Source organism: Phoenix dactylifera, chromosome 18 (genome assembly GCF_051530095.1).
Source record: "Phoenix dactylifera cultivar Ajwa chromosome 18, Ajwa_hap1_PhDact_Kaust_v1.1, whole genome shotgun sequence".
Lineage (NCBI taxonomy): Eukaryota > Viridiplantae > Streptophyta > Magnoliopsida > Arecales > Arecaceae > Phoenix > Phoenix dactylifera.
The window spans coordinates 14,792,942-14,811,970 of NC_143207.1; the positions used below are offsets into that span (position 1 = coordinate 14,792,942).

Below are 19,029 nucleotides of genomic sequence, written 5' to 3' on the forward strand. Positions count from 1 at the left end.
TAATCCTTTTCTGGTACTGGTACACAGTATGTACCCATAGTTAATAAGTATAAAATGATGCTGACATTGTAGATAACCTGATGTCAACATTGACTTCTGTATGGAAAACATTTGCTGCTGCTGTAAGCCATTGAAAATTCCAACCTAGTTTCTCCAGTCATCCAAGCAACCATGGGGATGGATACAAAATTAAGCCAAGTCCCTCCGATTCTTAGTTGCAGCTTTCATCCTGGGGTAGCAATTTTGTGCCAAAAAAAATACTAAAGATTAGACCTTTTCCATAACTGCATAATAGCCTTTTAATTTTTTTTTAATATAGTATAGAGTATTATCTTACACTCAAATAAGAAAATGAGTGGTTAGTTACATGTCATATTAGAAAACAAAGTTTGGCAATTGAAATGTTCAAAGTTCAAAAAATTGCACCCTGTCAATATCCCAACCATTTGTACTCTTCTCAGCTGGAACCTGTTGATGTAGTCCAATCTACTATGCATATTAGCAGCCCAAAAAGAAAGGAGTCTACATAAGTTTTGCAAGCCTTATAGTTTTCAACACGTTATTAGGTAAAGGAGAAGGAAAAAATGAAAAAAAAAAGCATTCTTTACATCTTATAAATAGGTAGGCATTCCTACTACTCAAACCAATCTCAAGAAAGTTCTCTATTGCTTTGCTTCTTGTTCACATTTCGCCATCAACAGGAAGGCTTTCTTTCTCTTTGATCCATCTCTAATTCACTTCCTCCATGTATCCACCAAAGCCAGATTACTACTCATCGCCGCAGCCGGGGGCAGCCATGCCGCCTCCGCCGATGGCTGCTGCTGCAAACCAGTACTACCCGTCGGCTCCGAATGCATTTGCAGTGACTCAGGGGCCTCAGCCATGGTCTACCGGACTCTGCGATTGCACCGATAACTGCGGCAACTGTAGGTTTTCTGTAATCTTTTTATCTAATTATCTCTATGGACATACAACTTCTGGTTTCAGTATCAAGGACTGATGAATTCTCTGTAAATTTTATCTGTTCTCTTGAAGGCTGCATGACTTGCTTCTGCCCGTGCGTCACGTTTGGCCGGATTGCAGAGATTGTGGACCAAGGAGCAACTTGTAAGTCCTCTTGTTCATGGCATATGTGTGCTATTTTTGAGACATGCATGCTTGTTAAATAATGGATTCTGAAACTTTAGCTACCATTTAGTTTTATTCTGCTATGGTAGCTAAGATCAGGACACATACGAGCCAATTATTTTGTGAGACAACAGGTGTACAGTATTTAAGTTAGCAGCTCAAATATTATATAATGGATTGCTAGGCCCAGCACAAGCAAAGCTTTAATAAGGTTCATTACAGGTATTAAATCCAAGAATATTGATAAACCTGGGCAATTAATTGCTGAGATCTAGTGCAGAAGCTAACCAACTTATTTGTATCAAAGATCTCAAGTCCACCATATTTATGGCGAAAAAAAAAAGATCAATTGAATCTGATCAAGGAAAGAAATCATAATTTTTTTTCCATTTTATTCTCTAAATTTGAATGAAAGGGCAATTAAAGTGTCGGAAACTTCTATTTGTCCTTGTCTATTTATCCTTTGAAAAGCCTTTTGTCTTTTCTGCATTCATCAAAGGATAATACATACAAGTACTCGATAAGATTTGGACAGTTCAATAATTTGAATGAGTAATGTGTAAACCTTGTCGGCCAGGACATTAACCTATGACAGATTCTGCTGACCATATAAATCTTCAAAATCATGTTTTTTTCTACATTTCTCCAAGAATAATACATACAAGTACTTGATAAGATTTGGACAGTTCAATAATTGAGCAATGTGCAAACCTTGTCGGCCAAGACATTAACCTATGATGGATTCTGTTGACCATATAAATCTTCAAAATCATGCAGCCAAATATCAGGTATTACAAAAGCATATTCAAGAGATTATCAAAAAAATATTCTTGAAATCTATTGTTGTATATTTTCATCCTTGTATCTATTATTACCGTAACTCCGTAAGCAATTATATATACAAAAATGCTATTTAACAATATACAAACCTCCTCATCGATCATACGTAGTAGGTTGAGAGAGGATTTTTTTTTCATAATTTTCCTTTGTATAGATTCAAGAACAAACTGAGATAAAATTTAGTGTTAGAATTTGGTTTAGTTTCTTGTGATGGGGCTAATTGTCTTGGTGTCATGGGTGCAGCATGTGGAACGAGCGGGGCACTGTACGCATTGCTTGAGTACTTCACATGCTGTCATTGGATATATTCGTGCATCTACCGGTCCAAGATGAGGACAGAGCTCAACCTTGCCGAGAGGCCATGCAACGACTGCCTTGTCCACTGCTGCTGTGAAGCTTGTGCTCTTTGCCAGGAATACCGAGAGCTCCAATACCGTGGCTTCGACATGGCCATAGGTATTTCACCTTTGCTAATTTCCATGTACCTATATATGTATATATTTTTTCGACAAAATATCTTTTAAGAAAAATATATCACTACAGGCATTGCTGATGCTTTTTAATGTATATACCGATATGAAAAAGCATCTATAATATTAGGGTTTTTTGTATGGATACCTTTCTAAATATCGAATTTTGCATGAATATCCTTCCAAAATTGATATTTGCATGTATACCCTCGTAAAACTCTGTTATTGTACAAATGCCCGTAATATAACGGTTGTTCTAACGGTGTTAAAAAAATCATATTTATATTAATTAAAAATAAAATAAAATTTTAAAATTACGCTATTGTCCCTATTTTCTTTTTCTGCTATCGGGATCGTGATCTATTTGCATGTCTACCTATTAAGGGTATTTTAGTCATTTTAATTTAAAACTATTAATTTTTTAACGTCGTTAGATAGCATGGGTACATATGCAAAAACAAAAATAAAAAAAAAGGGTAGAATGTCAAAACAAGTGTTTTACGAAGTTATACATGCAAATACCAATTTTGAAAGGGTATTCATGCAAAATCCGATATTTATGAGGGTATCTATGCAAAAAACCCATAATTTTATTTCCGACACTTTCTAAAGCACCACAAAAGCGTCGGCAATGCTACCGCCTTTACAGTGCCTTTTGAAAGCGTTGCTGATCACTGATGCTTTTAAAAAGCATCGACGATGAAGCATCTTATATCAACAATGCTTATTTGTGTCTTTAACTAATGACGCTTTAAAACTCTATGGATATTTATATACACCAAACATATACATAATAAAAATTATATGATAACCCATGTTACAATCAAACATGTGTGTGTGTGTATATATATATATAAACGTTTGCTGAAAGGGATGCTGTGCAACAAACGAATTTCCTACCTCTTTATTTTACTCTAAAGCATTTGTTTTCTATTTCAGATATCCAGTGTTATTTTTTTTTTTTTATAAAAAAGTAAGGAATTCTTATGGGTTGGAATTCTTGTGGTAGGGTGGCACGCCAACATGGAAAGACGAGCACAGGGAATGGCTGTACCACCGGTCATGCAAGGCGGCATGATGCGTTGAAGGGTCTTCGATCACACGGTCGTGGTGTGCAGAGCTTGTGATTCACATGACGATATGCCATTTGATTGCTTACGTGCATGGCGTACGTGCATGCCATGTTGCTTGTTACCAAACTCAGAACTTCTGTTGATATGCTGAAGCCATCGAGATATGATTTGTTGCTGTGGTGGTTGTTTTTTTTTTCCTCACTTGAAATAAAAGGATGTGATTCATCATTACATATATATTTAAAATACATTGATTCTTTTCCCCCTTGGGTTAGAAGTTGTGTTGAAGATGTGTATTGATGAAGCTAAGAGCTTGAAATATTTTTGTTTTTTTTTTTGGTACATCGGCATCTCATACTAAACGAAGATAGGTACAGCCAAAAAAAACAAACAAAAAAAAAAAGCGGTTAAGGAACATCCGTCTGGTTCCTCCAGATAAAATCTCCGGTGTGTTATGCCGCGTACGATGCCATCCAGTCAGCAGCTGAGTTGGCCTCCCAATATACATGCATAGCTCTAAAGGATCTACAGTTTCATGCCATTCGCCAAATATCACAGAGTAGGGAGTGTCCACCCATCCGTCAAAATATTCTTGTTAAAGACCTATGTTGAAGTTAAATATGGAGACAACCCCTGTATTCTTGGCCTTCAATCCGAAAGCTATCCTTGAGTCCCATTATAAGCTACAATCAAAAACAGAAAAGCTCCATCCTTTATCCAATGAGATACAATATGGAGCAGTATAATATTAATGTGATGTGTTGACATATCAGCTATCATCATACAAGCCTTTGAATTCGCTTTTGAGCTTTCTTCAGAATTAGGCTAACCTTTTTCAGTCATCCAGGTCTTTATACAGAGAAAATCAACAAAATAAGTAGCTTATTGCTTATAAATTCGCTCTGAAAGGAGATACCTGCTCATGGCTTTTGCCTAGGATCATCGCCAAACCATTGGAGATGCAAATACTTTTCAAGTTTCCATTTAAAATTGAGTTTTTTGAGTTTATTTGTTGGACTTATATAAGACCATTAATCAAATGGTGTTCCAGCCCTAAATTCTTAGGCTACTGTATTACTTGGTAATAGACATGAATACATTCATTATGAGTAAGGTGCAAGTGAGAGGACTAGACTGAAAACAACCCACTTAAAAAAAATTTTCTCACCTCAACTAAAAATTTAGAACTCCGAGTGCATCTTGTTCTCATTGCCCTTCAAGAGGAATGGAGAAATTAGGTATTTATAAAGATTTAGTATTAAATTAGGTATTTATTATTTTAAAATATTCTTTTATTTATCAACCACGTTTACAGCTATACTGCCTCGACGCATATCCCTCTCTCCCCATCGATTTTTTTGAAAAGAATCTGTCACTGCTCAAGTTTCTTATTCTTTTTTGTTTTACTTCCATCCCAAGCTCGCATACATACAATTCTATCAGCAGTTAAAAACTTTTCTAATTTAAAAAAGATAAGCACCACTAAAATTATGCATCACCGTCCGCGCAGTGCACGTGACATGTTTTATATTTAAGGCTGTAAATAAGCCAGTTGACTTATGATCTGACCCAGCCCAATCCGCTTAGATCCAATCTGACTCGATTTAAAGGACTCATGGAGCCGGATCGGATTTTAAAGTTGGACCTATTCTATTTTTCGGATTGGATCTAGGTTTGCTAAATTTTGACCCGACCTGATCTGATCCGACTCGGCCCGTTTAATTTTTGGAGGATTTCTTACCCTATAACCTAGCCTAACCCGAATTCGAAAAATCCATTAGGCCCGTAAGCGCAACCTGTGGGTCGTGACCCATCCGTGCGACCCGTCTACCTGCGAACCGTGACTTGCTCGCTTTCAGGCTCTCCCAAATCACAAATACGAAAGGAAAGATTGAAATCCCCCATTCATTCCCAATCGCCATCGACCATCTCTCTCTCTCTCTTTCTCATGTTAGAGCGCTTTCTTCCATCGGTGGTTGGCCATCGCGACCGTGACTACTTCTATTCATCACTGTCTCCGACATCCCTTCCTTCTCCCTCTTACGCGAACCTATTCATGAGCGGCGATGCCACCCCCAACGACGTGATGTGGGCCTTACCGGTGATGACGACAATAGCGAAGATGAAGACGACGATGAGGAGGAGTATGACTGGCGCGCGTCAAGCTCTATGGCGTCTTCATCATCAAGGGCAACACCAAGATGAGGGCCTCTCTAATTGAGGCCGAGATGCTCCCTACCTTCCGATTCAGTGTTTCTGCTTGGGGGTCTCCTCTAGGCCGCTAATGCCACCGATGAGTGCCTCCGGCGACTTAGCATTCAGGTCCATTTCCATTACTCTCAATGCGGCGCGCGCGCGGGGGGGGGGGGGGGGGGGGGGGTGGCGAGGGGGTTGAGGAGGAGGAGGGACTTGGTGCCGGGGTCATCGGAGAGGAAGCAGAGGAGGCCGGTGGGGGGAGAGGGGTAGTCAGAAGCAAGCGAGGGTGGAAGGATCGAGAAAGAGGTGGGCAGTGGGGGGAGGAGGGGGCCAGCATTGGAGGGGGCCTAGCATTGAATGGGTCTGGACTCTGGATCCAACTAGGATTTGAACCATATCCAATTTTTTTGGTTTGAAATTGGATTATACATAGACCCGACTCGATCTGAATGATCTGTTAGGTCAAAAATTATAGCAGTATATCTAACTCGATCCGACCGGTCTAGATATAAAACTAAAACCTAAATAAAAAATTAAATTAGATTGGAATCACTTGTGATCTGATCTAATCCGATACATTTGCACCCCGTTCACATTCCGCTTTACCAGCACTAACCGTCTCAAACCGAGCGATCCTTGCCTGCATGAATATTAAACCAGCAGCCAGAGCCCGAGATACATGGTCCAGATATCTCCCGATATGCTTTAAGATTCATCCGTGTCAGATCACACCCATTGGCCCGCCGTCCAAGTTTAGGATCCCGACGGCGTACGTCATGTCCCGTCCCATTCACCTTCAACAGACGCGACACGAATCCGATGTTCCCCTCGAACTCCTATCTTAAACTGCTCCAGACCGGTCTGCCAAAAAAAAAAATAACGTTAAGCCTCCCCCTACTCCCTCTTCCCTCAAACCGCTAAATCTATCCTGCTCCTCCTCAGAGATTAAAACTAGAACTCGGATTCGGTCGGGTATAAAATTGCTCTGGTGTCCGATATCAATCCAAAAAATTCACTGCTACGTGGCTCGAGATTATTGTTCTATGTACCGCAGTTTTGCACCAACTCTGTAAATTGATCCAATCAAATAGTACCATTTTATCGTGATTTCTTTTGGTAAATTGTTTGGGTCTCGTAGCATTTCCCTTCCGCAATTCCAAGTTCCGGTCATTCCTTGCGATCATTCCTTATTCCCTTTCGTAGTATTAAAGTACGGTTTAAATTTGTTTCGCTTCTCCATTCTCTCTTTCTCTCCCGATGGAGGACTCGAAGGAGAGCGGCGCTGGAGATAAGATTGCCGAGGAAAGCCCTAGCCCCAACCCTCCGCTGCCGGCGGAGGGGGAGGCCGAGCCTGCCGTGGGGGTGGCGCCGCCTCCCGCGATGCCGCCCTCCCGGATGCCGTTCACCAGCCTCAGCCAGGTGGACGCCGACCTCGCCCTCGCCCGCGCCCTCCAAGAGCAGGTGAGCCTCCTCGATCCTCTCTCCTGTCGCCGGATCTTTGTCTTCGGGTTCGCGCTAGGGTTTCTGAGGTTCTCGGGTTCGGGGAATTTTTGGTCCAGGAGCGGGCGTACATGATGCTGCGGATGAACGGTGGCCATGGAAGCGATTTCGAGAGTTCCGACGCTGGGAGCTACGAGTATGAGGACGGAGACGAACCGGAACACCCGATCGACGAGGGGGGGAGCGCCGAGGGGAGCGATTACGGCGAGGATGCGTTCGATGCCAACGATCGGTCTGTCGATCCTGCCGAATTTGAGAGCGACGAGGCCTTTGCGAGGGCGCTGCAGAATGCCGAGGAAGCAGAGGTGGCCGTCCGGTTGATGGCCCTTTCCGGATTGAATGATTGTGAGGGAGTCTTTGTTAAATTTTATGGCTTGCTGTCATCTGTTGGTTTCATTAGATCTTGAATTGATCTGAATTTTGTTATCTTTAGGGGCTGTAGAGGACCACGAGGACCATGACAGTCACTCTCAGGTGAGAGATCGGTAACTTTTTGTTATGTGATTGCTTCTGTTATTGATGACCATTGTATTTACTGAACTCCAAGAACAACAAAGTTGTTATTAGACCAGAACTACGAAAGTTAGATTTGTTTTATCAGTCATCATGAAAAATGGGGCTTGGAGTTTTTTGATCTATTTTTTTACAAATTTTAGCGTATTTTCATAGTTATGGATGAACAATCTTTGTTACTCGTTTTGTTTTTAGTATGTTTGAAATACTTATCAGGTATGTGGAGATGTATTTATCTATAAGAATTTAGAAGACTGGTTGTTGTGCAGTATCACCATGAGTAGTATGGAACCCCAAAGAGATAAGCATTACAAATCATTAGTATGATGCATTGAAGCATTTTGAGTTGTATGCTGCATGTTTTGTCATATCTTATGGGTATCATTAGATTCACATCCTTTATTGGAACCTCTGTTTGCTTAGCTTCTAGGTTAAAACAGGAAGGAACACCTCATCATGCTGGGGTTTCAGATTGCCTTTGTGTATGTAGAACCCAAGCGTATCATTAGTACTTGTTTTGTTGTAAAAGGAAAGGTCGGTAGGAAAAAGGCAGTGAGCAAAGTATCTTTTAAGGTCTGATTAAGTAACTTTTATGTGGCTCTTCGAGGAATACTGGGTTGGAATGGTTGAATAGGGGTATACATTTCAGCTAACCATGCTTACACTAAATGAGGTATTAAGGAAAGATGGGAATACTCTATCCTCAGGCCTCTACTTGAAGCCAAATAAATGTAGTGTGGATAAAGCTATCTTAGTTATGTAGGGAGGGTGGCTGAAAAAAAAATTAAGGGAGTTTTTTTTTTGTGTGTGTGTGTGTGTGTGTGTGTGTGTGTGTGTGTGTGTGTGTGGCAGTTTATAGCAGCATTTTATTATGAATGGGATTCTTTTAAGGATCTAAAACTGGGGTATATAAAGTGAAAGATATTTGGTAAAAGTTCAGTAGGTAGGTTCTCCATAACTCTGTAGGTGTTCTTGAATTCCAGAGCATCTGCAATTTTTGAATTGTGTAGAGAGCTATCTCTTGGAAACTATAAAGGTTTGGGGCCGATTCAATAATTTAGTATGATGTAAGACAATAAGAGTGAGTAATTTGTTAAAGAAGTGAAGTGGGTGGAAGAAAAGAGCTGCTGCAGGAGAAACTTGATGGTGATGGGCTGAGAGAAACATGAGCAACGAAGGGCTGAAGTAAGTATTTCCTTTTCTCTTCTTGATGGGGTAATGCTGCACTTAAACGGTTTGTATTATGTAGAATTAAGTTGGGCTTTAGGAATTTTATTGGAAAGTATAAAAAATTTAAGTAAATGCTAGAGCTGCATAAATAAATTTGGCTTTTACCGTTGGGGCTTGGAAGGATATTGGCTGGAACAATATCTTGCTTACAATGGGGTTACAAATTTATAGTAAATTGTATTGGAAGCTCCACCTTAATGGCGTTTTTATACACATGTAAAATTAGGTTTGATAACCTTTTGGATTGTTTGAGGTTGAGACATTCATGTTAATAGTTGTCTCAATTCAGATCTTTATCAATGGCAAATTGACAATGTCTTTCAGAGGGTGTTAGCTGCAAGTGTATTATGATGTCTGAGAGGTTATGATGTATATGTTTCTACACTTTTGAAGGTTAGTTTGCAAATCTTTATGGCTAAGAATGTTGACGACTATCACTTGAAACAGTTTAGTTTCAAATAAAGTTTCATACAAGTGGTGCAACAAAGAATCTGAAAGAAGGGAATCAAGTGATCATTGATTTACATTTAAATTTCATTCCCCTTGTGTAGTAAAAGATGTTAAATGGATGAATGACCAAAAGAAGGATTAACTAATATATCTGCTTTCTATCCGTTGTTTTCATTCATTTAATTTTAATATCTGTTATTTGAGTTCTTAGACTCATATGCTTTGCATGGAAATTAATGAGTTATTCTCTTAATATCAGAGACTCATAACCAATCCTGTGATGCACTTTTCAAGCTTACCTATTTGCCATCCATTATTATTTCAAACTTACTCTTTAATTATGTGATCGTGACACAACATGATTCTACAAAAGTCCATCCATTTCATCATGCTTGTCCATGTTGATAAGAACATCTATATTTCTTCTTATGTATTATTTGGCATGAAATAAATTTTAAGGTTTGGATTGCTTTTAGTTAATTCTAAGGTTCGAAGAGGGTTTATAATAGCTACTTAGCATATGGAGATGAGGTATATTTTAGATCTTCAACATGAATATACAGAAATCAAACTGAGTTGAACCATAAGGAGAAGTTAGAAGGAGAGCTTGTCTGTAAAATCTTATCCTTTTCATTAGGAGAAGCACAAATGTTTTGTTAAATATAGTTCTTCGTGCATAATCCAAATTATGTATTCCCCCAGCCTGCATACAGCCTAGACAAATTTAAACTCAGACAAGTCTAATTCTGTTGTAACCACATCAACATAACGGAATTCTCACATATTGTATAGAACTTACATTACTTGAAAAACAACCTCTTGCTACGTTACATTACATTTATCATATTACATGATTAATTTAATCTTGTCTTGGATAGTTTAATATAAAAAAATGTTCATGAAATTGTTTTGACAGCGACAATTGTCTTTAGTGCTGCCAATATGTCCTTTTTTAGGATGACTTACTTGGTGCATGTGATTGCATTTTTTCCAGATACTTCAAATGCTATCTTTAAGAAATAATAATCTGTGATGCAAAAAACTGAATTATGATTTCTGGGGTGTTTTTAATTATAACAAAGTAGAAGTTGCGTCAATCCTATACCTTGGGATGTTTTGCTTCCTTGGTGGAGGAAATTACATTTCTGAGATGCTCTATTTGTTATCTATAAGAAAATAAATTTAATTAATTTCATGGGATCCTGTCATCTGTATGTAATAACAGATATGAAATTAGCTATATAAGATTCCTTTTGCAAACAATTACTTATGCATTTCGGGTTAGTGTAATCAACACAAACTATGCTAATACCTTGTGATCGAAATCCTACCTATTTGGCTTGCCAGGGCTTGAGACTTGTAAATTTGCGGTCCTTACCCTTTTATATTCTATCTATCTCAGGATGCTTGGGAAGAGGTTGATCCAGATGACTATTCTTATGAGGTAAGCTAAGTTTTCAAGATGTTTCACAGTTAAACTTCCAATCTTCGATATGAATTGGTGTTTGAAAATTTTTTGTTAATTCAGGAACTAGTTGCATTGGGTGAGGTAGTTGGAACTGAGAACAGAGGCCTCTCTGCTGACACAATAGCCTCTCTGCCTTCAGTCAACTACAAGGCAGGAAGTGCGCAAGATGGCAACACTGATCAGTATGTGCAGACTCTTATAGACTTCTAGCATCCTTTATCAAGAGGATTGATAATATTCTAAATTTGATGATTATTTATATTTTTTAGATGTGTTATTTGTCGGCTGGAGTATGAGGATGGTGAATCTCTAGTTATGCTTTCATGCAAGCACACATATCATTCTGAGTGTATAAACAAGTGGCTTCTAATAAACAAGGTATGTTATTGTTAATACAAGACAGAGCTATAATTATACTTTTAGCTTTTCATGCTTTTCTGTATTTTTATTTGTTCGATTAAAACCAGTCACCTTTCTGTTGTCAAATCCACGATTACTGACGCGGTTAGACAATCAAAAATGTTCTGCACTCATGATTTTTGGAGAAATTGAATCAAGGTTCTATGCATATTAGTGTTTTATGATTATTCTTTGAAATTAGTATTTTGACGAACTCTCAGATGATAATGTGATTGTGAAAATAATATAATTTTAGTAATAATCAAACCACTTTATTTGGACTAGAAGTTAGTAGTAGTTAATTATTAAGCACAATGATTTTTACTAACTAAAAAGTATTGTTAGCTGACATAGTTTTAACATTATTATCAGCTCTAGGTGCGAATTGGGAACGTAAATAAGCATGAATAGATAAATCAGGGTTTTAAGACCCTCCTGGCCCATCTCCCATTAGTTTTTGGGGTTGAGTCAGGTGATAAACCATTTTTTGTGAAAACCACATGAATTGGATTTTAGTTGTTGACCCGGACAGTTCGACCTTTCCAACTGTTTGAGTAGATTGTCCATCTGACCTACTTGATTGTAAGGGGCGAAATATAAAATCCCAGGCTTTAACTGAGTAAAGACCTAAGGCCTAATCTGATGTTGTCCTCTCATATTACTCTTATTTTTCCTCTCTTTTTGTCCATGTTCTAGAAGCAAAAGGGATACCAGTCCTGTTGCTGCAAAAAGCCGAAAGCCAGCCACTGTAGCTCCCAACTGAAGCCCCAAATGCTCTCTACCTTGCACCTTTAATCTCTCTAACCTAGTGCTTGGGGAAAAGTTGTTTCCTTCTTCTTGCCTCTTCTTCCTTTCTTTTCCTTTTGGTTTTCTTTTCTTTTCCAGGTCTTCTTTAGAATGGCTTTGGGTATTGAGGGGTTGGAGGGTAGCCAGCTTCATTGCTTGCGGCAATGGGGATCTAGTGAGCATGCTTGTATGATTAGTTATCATCCTGATATTAACCCTTTAGAAAGTGGTTCAAAATTTGTGAAATACAGCTCTAAAGCACTAGGGAAATATCAAAAACTAAAAATTAAAATAAGTAGAAGATCAAATTAGACATTATTTGAAAATGAAATTGTTTGGGACTTTTTGGTGTCCAATAATTTATATCTTTTATATTGTGAAGAATTTATGTTTACAGTGTAGTATATCATTTTTGTGTTGGTTGCTAATCTAGCATAATGCCTTAAGAATTGAGTTTTAGATAAACAAATTTATGCTTTCTGGGTTGCAATTCTTCTGATTTCTTCTTGAAGCTTGTAAAATTAAGTTTAACGTTTAGAGGATGCCTTACTTCCTGATAATCAATGAGTGAATAAATAAACAAAAATTAACATGTGCCTCATTTGGCCCTGTAAGTTAGCTTTGGCTGAAAGCCAAGCCTTAATTTCTGAGAAGCTACAACTGAGACAAATTTTTTGATTTCGGTTTCTGTTTTTTGGTGACAATTGAAACTATGGTCAAAGCAGATGTTTAAAATTCCAGGAAGTCCAATTGTATGTGTTGTCTCCTGCTTTTCTTTGCTCTTTTTTATCGCAAAATGCTCAAAATTGTTACTTTGCTTCATCGCTGGCCTTTCTTGAATCTAGATCCACAAAAGTTTTAGCTTATGTACCATTTTTGTTGTTTTAGTCTTTGCTTGCACTGACCACATGATACCCCCTAGTCACATTTTTTGCTCATTGCTAGGATATCAGAATCTTTAGTATTATCGTCTGAGCTTGACTACCACTTATTCATTGCTTTGTCTTTTCTTGCAATATAACTTGGGAATTTTAATTTATAAGATTTTCACATGCCAACACCTTTGGGACATTTAAGCATGGCGCAGAAGTCCTTGGAATCCAAGAATTATGTGCTATTTAGTTAGGCGAGATGTGCATCGGCACTTTTGCATGGCTTCTTGGATTTTCTCGTCATGACACCAACTCTTGACCATTTCAAGTGCTAAACAGTGTTGTGTGAATGTGCTTGGAAGTTCTAGTATTATGTTATGACATTCTCTTTTTTTTTTCTGTTATTTGGCTTGAACTCCATGTTTTCCAACAAGAAGTACCATCAACCTTAGTGGATGGAAATTTGGTAGCAGGAAACTATTGTCTAGGGTAATATACTGTTTTCTGAAACTCCCTGCAAACTTGAACCTATATCCGCTTCCTAAGTGCCTTTTTGAAGTGTTTTTACTTTTCACAATATCCACTTCTACACCTGCCCTGATTCTAGCAACTAAGGATGGAAATTTCTACATAGTATTTTGCATCTACATTGAATTCTCGTTGGAGACTTGCTCTTGCTCTTGGTTCCCAAGTACTTCTGCTTGATTTATTTATTCTTTTTTGTCTTTTCGCCCCTAGAGAGATCTAACTTTGCAGCACCCAACCCAAATACTATCCCACTCCTATTTGATGTAATCAAACCACTAACCAGACAAAAAGCTTTGTCTGTTAGCAAATTTTGTTCTATTAAAAAAATTTATTTTGAAATTTTTCATTGTGCGGAAGTGTTCCCATGTGAGTTTCTAATGTTTAGAGTATAGGATTTTTTAGGAGATATGGACACTTGTAACGTTGTTTTGATATTTTTTATGCCTGTTTTAAACTTTATGGTCACCAATCTGCATGAGAAGTTTGTGGGAATTTTTTTTAAAGGAATTTGAAATAATAAATTAGTTTTAGTATGTTGATGGCTAAGGTGACTGAGAGTTAATCAAAAGGTGCAATTTTTTTTTCCTTTTTTTCTTTTGTTGAAAAGCTTGGGGAATATCATCTGAATGCAGATTTGCTGCACTGGAGACCTTTTAAGAAATAAACCTTTTTGGATCTTTTCCAGTTGCTATTTCACCCACACTATGATTTATATTAAGAACACTTTTGTGAAAATCTGACAATTGGGTTTTCAGGCACCACATGTGCCCTTCCTCTTCCAACTTGCTGTCTCCTTCCACCCTCTCACCTGAAAATATAACCAAAAATGATTTCCATTATCTCACAACCACCATTTTGGCATTAACCTCCACTTTTAAGGTTTTCTGTAGCATTCTGTCTCAGTTATTGCCCCTCAAGTCAGCAATCAATTGTAAGTCCCTAAATTTTTTTACCCAAGATTTGACCCAGGGATCAAAGGAATTTTGTTCTGTGAACAGTTTCCTCAAAGCTCGAGCTTACCTTGTGAGTTCAAACATATCATGAGCTTACTAGTAACAGATGACCAAAGTTTCCGCTTCTGCCTATAATTAGATCATGAGAAGATGCTTGCAGGATACATCTTAAAAATTGTGACAATACATGCTGAGATGATTAGAATTGGGTAGGAAAAACCATTTGGAAATTATACCAGTTTTCTATCTGATACATTGCTGTATTTATTATGACAGTAACTGTTCCGGATCAATCTTTTACTCTGATTTCTTTGCCCTAAAGTTTCAGCTGGAATTGACATATTACAATTTTTTGGTTTGGTGCAGGTATGTCCAGTCTGCAGCACCGAGGTTTCTACCTCCGGAACTAAGCAGGAATGACACCTGATAGAATTTGCCATTGCCTTATTTGAATGCTATAACGAGACAGCCCCTCTGGGAGTATTTGTCTGAAATACTGCGTCCACCAGTACTCATGGTCAAATGGAGGAGTTAGATGCTGTTAACTTATATGCATAAATTGCTAAAATTGCACAACGTGCTCCAATCTATAAATTCATTACCTCTTCAATTTATTGCACTTCTCTAGTCTTTGTCCTTACAGAGTTTGTTGGGTAAATTACCCTGCTTCATATTGATGCCTTCATAATTCTATTTTCAATGCATGACCACTCGTCTGAAATTATTCCTCCGTATAATATTTATCAACACTCGGTCATACTAAATCTGATAATTGCTAACCCGGTTTTCCCTTTTATGGTCCTTTAAAGAAGGTTCCCAGATAATTCAAACTGTTGGTAGGTGTATTTGTGCTACAGTTTGAATTGCTTATCTAAAAACGGAGTAGAGATATTTTGTCGAATACTAGCATCATTCATATTTGAATTCCCTTTATTGTTTAGATCATGCTATACTGATATTGTGTTCTCTGTTATCCTATTTCATGTCTATTGGCATCATATTACTCTTGAGCTTAGGAATCTGATGTAGCAGAGGATCTATTTACCACAAAAAGCTGTAAAATTCTTATACTTCCAGACCCATGAGTAGGGTTGTCGGGTTGGGCTATGTCCATACTCAAAGCTAAAATATATTTGTTAGATATAAATCCAAACCTAATTAAAACTCCACGCATGTACCAAGGTTGGACCCAAAAAAAAGTTGGGTAGGATAGAATTCGGGTATTAAGACTTGATTTCTTGCTAGAGAGCTTGCGGTACATGGTGAAACAAGTTGTAAATAAGTTTGGAGGAGATTTTTGCACTCACCGCTTAATACCTAGTTGGTTGCCGGTCATCCAAGCTTAGTTTGGCCGAAGGAGTTGACTTTGGGCGTTTGGGTTGTAACTTTTGTGCGAAAGAATTGGTTGATTTTTTTTCATGACGTTGATCATCAGGATTATGCTCTGCATAGATTTTTAAGGACTCCGAACTACTATATGTATCTATCTACACAGATCTTGAAGCAAATACTGCACGATCCAATGGTGGATCTTCTTGTTTCGTGTGAAAAATACAAGCCCTAACCCAGGGGAAGCCCAAGCACGGCCTCCCACTAGACCCACTTACGTTAAATCAAACAGGCTCGTTGGCATGGTTGCTAATTATTGGTCGGTACCTGAGTCGGAGTAGTTTCTCCATAATCCACATATATGATCTGTTGGCGGGTCGGGTTCTGACTATTAGCACTACACTAACTCTACATCCGAACCCGAATCCAAAACCCGACCAGCCTCGTCTGTAAGTAGCCACCCGCTCGTCTCTCGAACGGGACGCAAGGGGCGCGAGGAGGTGAGGAAGAAAGCGAAGGATGTCGGGAATGGAGGATGGGTACGCGTGCATGGCCCAGGACGTGATGAGGAGCGTCGCAAGATCCAGGAGCTCAAGAACAAGAGACAGCTCCGAGGTATTGATTCCATCTCTCTCTCTCTCTCTCTCTCTCTACCATTCCGTACTTATCTTGGTCTTTTATTTCTTCTACGATAGAGAAAGAATCCCCTGTCCTTCGACAAAGAAATTCCTAACTTCTGGGTTTTGCTTTTGGACTTAATTTCTTCCTTGACAAGGAGGGACAAGAAAAATCTTCTCCTTTTTCTGGAACTCAGCTGTGTTATGATTTTGTTTTATATGGGTTATTGATTTGTTGATAAATAATCACTAAATTTGACGAAAATTATAAGCCATCTATAAGATTGTTGGTGAATTTCGTGTAATACGAAGGAAAAAGATTGGAATTTATTGGACAAAAAAAATAATAGGACGATGAGTTGGTAATTGATGAATGAGTGCGTGTATTAGTCTTGATTTCTGTAATGTGCTTCCATCAAATGTACTCATCTGTTTGTACTTGTCACCTTTTTGAGAATGCTCATTGTGCCCCACATCATCATAGTTTTTGTCACGCCCCGAGCCCGGAGCGTACATCTTTGCCTTGCTCTTCTCATGATTTGTGCTTGTCACTGTTTTAGGTCAATCAATGGGAGTTATGGCTTTCTGGGGAATTTTTAACTCTCTTATAATTTTTCTACCAGCACCATTAAAACTGTGATCTTGTTTGTTGTTCACCACACATATGATCAAACAAAGAAGTGGGAGCGTTACATGATTCATGGCGATTACTAGAATACTGATTGTAGCCAAGATTTGACAGAGGCTTGCTAAGTCTAATGAGTCATATTTACGGTAGAAGGATACTTCCCTGTTCTCCTACTGAGGCCTGTTTATACTGGAGGACTCTGGGACTCTATAACTATATCATGCAGAGGATTACAATTAATCTTGTAAATTTGTTTTGCTGATGTTGGCCCTGTCAAATATTGGACATTCAATTCAAATGTGAGAGTAGTGATTCACTTAGCCATTCTACGGATTTTTCTATAAGGTAGCATTCTTATTTTTTCTGACGATTTCCATTCTGTTCTTGCAGTGGAATTCCTCGTTTATGCTCACCATGGATGCAAGGCCCTAAAATGCACAGGAATTGAGGCTGACCAAGTTTAGTTCTATGGGTGTCTGTGCTAGGTGCAATTTGTCACTGAGCATCACCAACACCATAAGCTTTGTCCATAAACACCATCTTTTCTGCAAACAACTTATGAGGAATCAGGGATCCATCTTTGCTTCTCAATGTAGCCAACCTGATAAATACTGCTTGCTGCCATGGAGCATGGAAGACATTAAAATGATGCATGGTACATGAATGTGTGTGGAATACCGGAACCAGAGCTTCACAAACGCTTAACAACTGTAGTTTCTGGTCAAGTTGGTCCAATGTGTAGTTACTAGGCTTGGATTTTGGATGATAAACCCAATTATAATTCTTATTACTGCGTACTTTATCCAAGCCAAGTCCATTTGCAGAGCTCCCAGCCGACCAACCCAAATCCATACTTTTACCATGGAGCTCCTAACCTGATCTAGCTTGACTCCAAACCTTTCTGTGTTCTGGTTGTAACTTTTTCGAGCTATCTTGTTAATTGTCAGGTGGGTTCGGGTTCGGTTGGATTCTTTTATTTGGATGTTTAGACACGGATGGATTCTTAAACCTGACCAAACCTGCTCAAGTTGCATCATGTGAAGCCTACTCATAACTTGCATGTTCTAGCAGAAGATCTAAGTCAATATTGACCTCTTTTTCCTGGTTCCACCCGTGCATGTTGAATTACGATGGGAGAACAGCAACCACATGGACAAAGGATGATGCAAATCTTCTAGTGTGCCTCATTCTTTCATTTTTCAGAAAGCAAAGTCTTTAAACACTCTTTTAGAATATAATTTATGTTATTAATCTCCTTTATCATCTAATCTCTAGCATGTAACATTATGTGCAGTAGTTGGTCGACTCCCATGACATTAACTCGAATCAACTTGATCTATAGGTTTTCTGATGATGCTGCCAAGACTTGGCAGCATACCGTGAGGTCCTATTCAATTTGTGAATATTTTTTTAAAGAAGCGCGAGTAGAAGCTACTAAACCTTCATTTTCTCAAGATTAACTTTAGCGATAGTGTTCTAAATAAAGATAATTTTGGCAGAGCTAGCTTTGTTGTTAGAAGCACAAGCAGCGCACTAGTGGTAGCAGGTGGAATTAGACTTTTTGAGATAATGATTCTAGTGGCTAACTTGCGTGCCACTTGGAAAAAATTGATGTATGCGATGAAGCATTTGAGGGTGACTAAATTATTCTAGAAGGGGACTCGTTGACAGTAGTTAGGTGGCTATCAAATCCACTAATTACTGAAACTAGTTCCCATCTATTGATTCAGGATTGCTGAAGAATAGCTTTCACTTTAGACTCTTTTGAGGTGTTATATGTTTGTAAAGAAGTTAATAGTGACGACTTATGTGGCTAATCATATGGAAACTATTTTATAAACTGCTGCGTTGGATATTCTTTCTGATTTTTTTTATTTTTGATTCACATAGATCTAAATTTTCCACTTTAAAATTTTTAAGCTAGGTTACACTAGACTTGGCCATATATATTATGTAAGCATGGTCATCTAGCTAGATCTTTACCGTATTTTTAGATTTATTAGTGCAACTATGTATATTCATGCACAAAAATACATACAATTGTATTTT

General features: G+C 38.3%; 2 protein-coding genes across 2 annotated transcripts; both read left to right on the forward strand.

Annotated features, from left to right (window-relative positions):
• Nucleotides 1–596: 596 nt before the first annotated feature.
• LOC103706797 (cell number regulator 10-like) lies at nucleotides 597–3,843 on the forward strand. Its single transcript, XM_008791032.6, has 4 exons — nucleotides 597–926; nucleotides 1,036–1,107; nucleotides 2,212–2,424; nucleotides 3,448–3,843. The coding sequence occupies exons 1-4, from the start codon at nucleotides 746–748 to the stop codon at nucleotides 3,522–3,524; spliced, it is 543 nt and encodes a 180-aa protein (XP_008789254.1). The 5' UTR covers nucleotides 597–745; the 3' UTR covers nucleotides 3,525–3,843.
• A 3,081-nt stretch (nucleotides 3,844–6,924) lies between these two features.
• Nucleotides 6,925–15,106, forward strand: LOC103706795 (E3 ubiquitin ligase BIG BROTHER-related). The gene is made up of 7 exons (XM_008791031.6): nucleotides 6,925–7,168; nucleotides 7,267–7,552; nucleotides 7,641–7,681; nucleotides 10,803–10,844; nucleotides 10,929–11,050; nucleotides 11,138–11,246; nucleotides 14,773–15,106. Exons 1-7 carry the CDS (start codon nucleotides 6,965–6,967, stop codon nucleotides 14,824–14,826), a joined length of 858 nt encoding a protein of 285 aa, XP_008789253.2. The 5' UTR covers nucleotides 6,925–6,964; the 3' UTR covers nucleotides 14,827–15,106.
• Nucleotides 15,107–19,029: the final 3,923 nt, after the last annotated feature.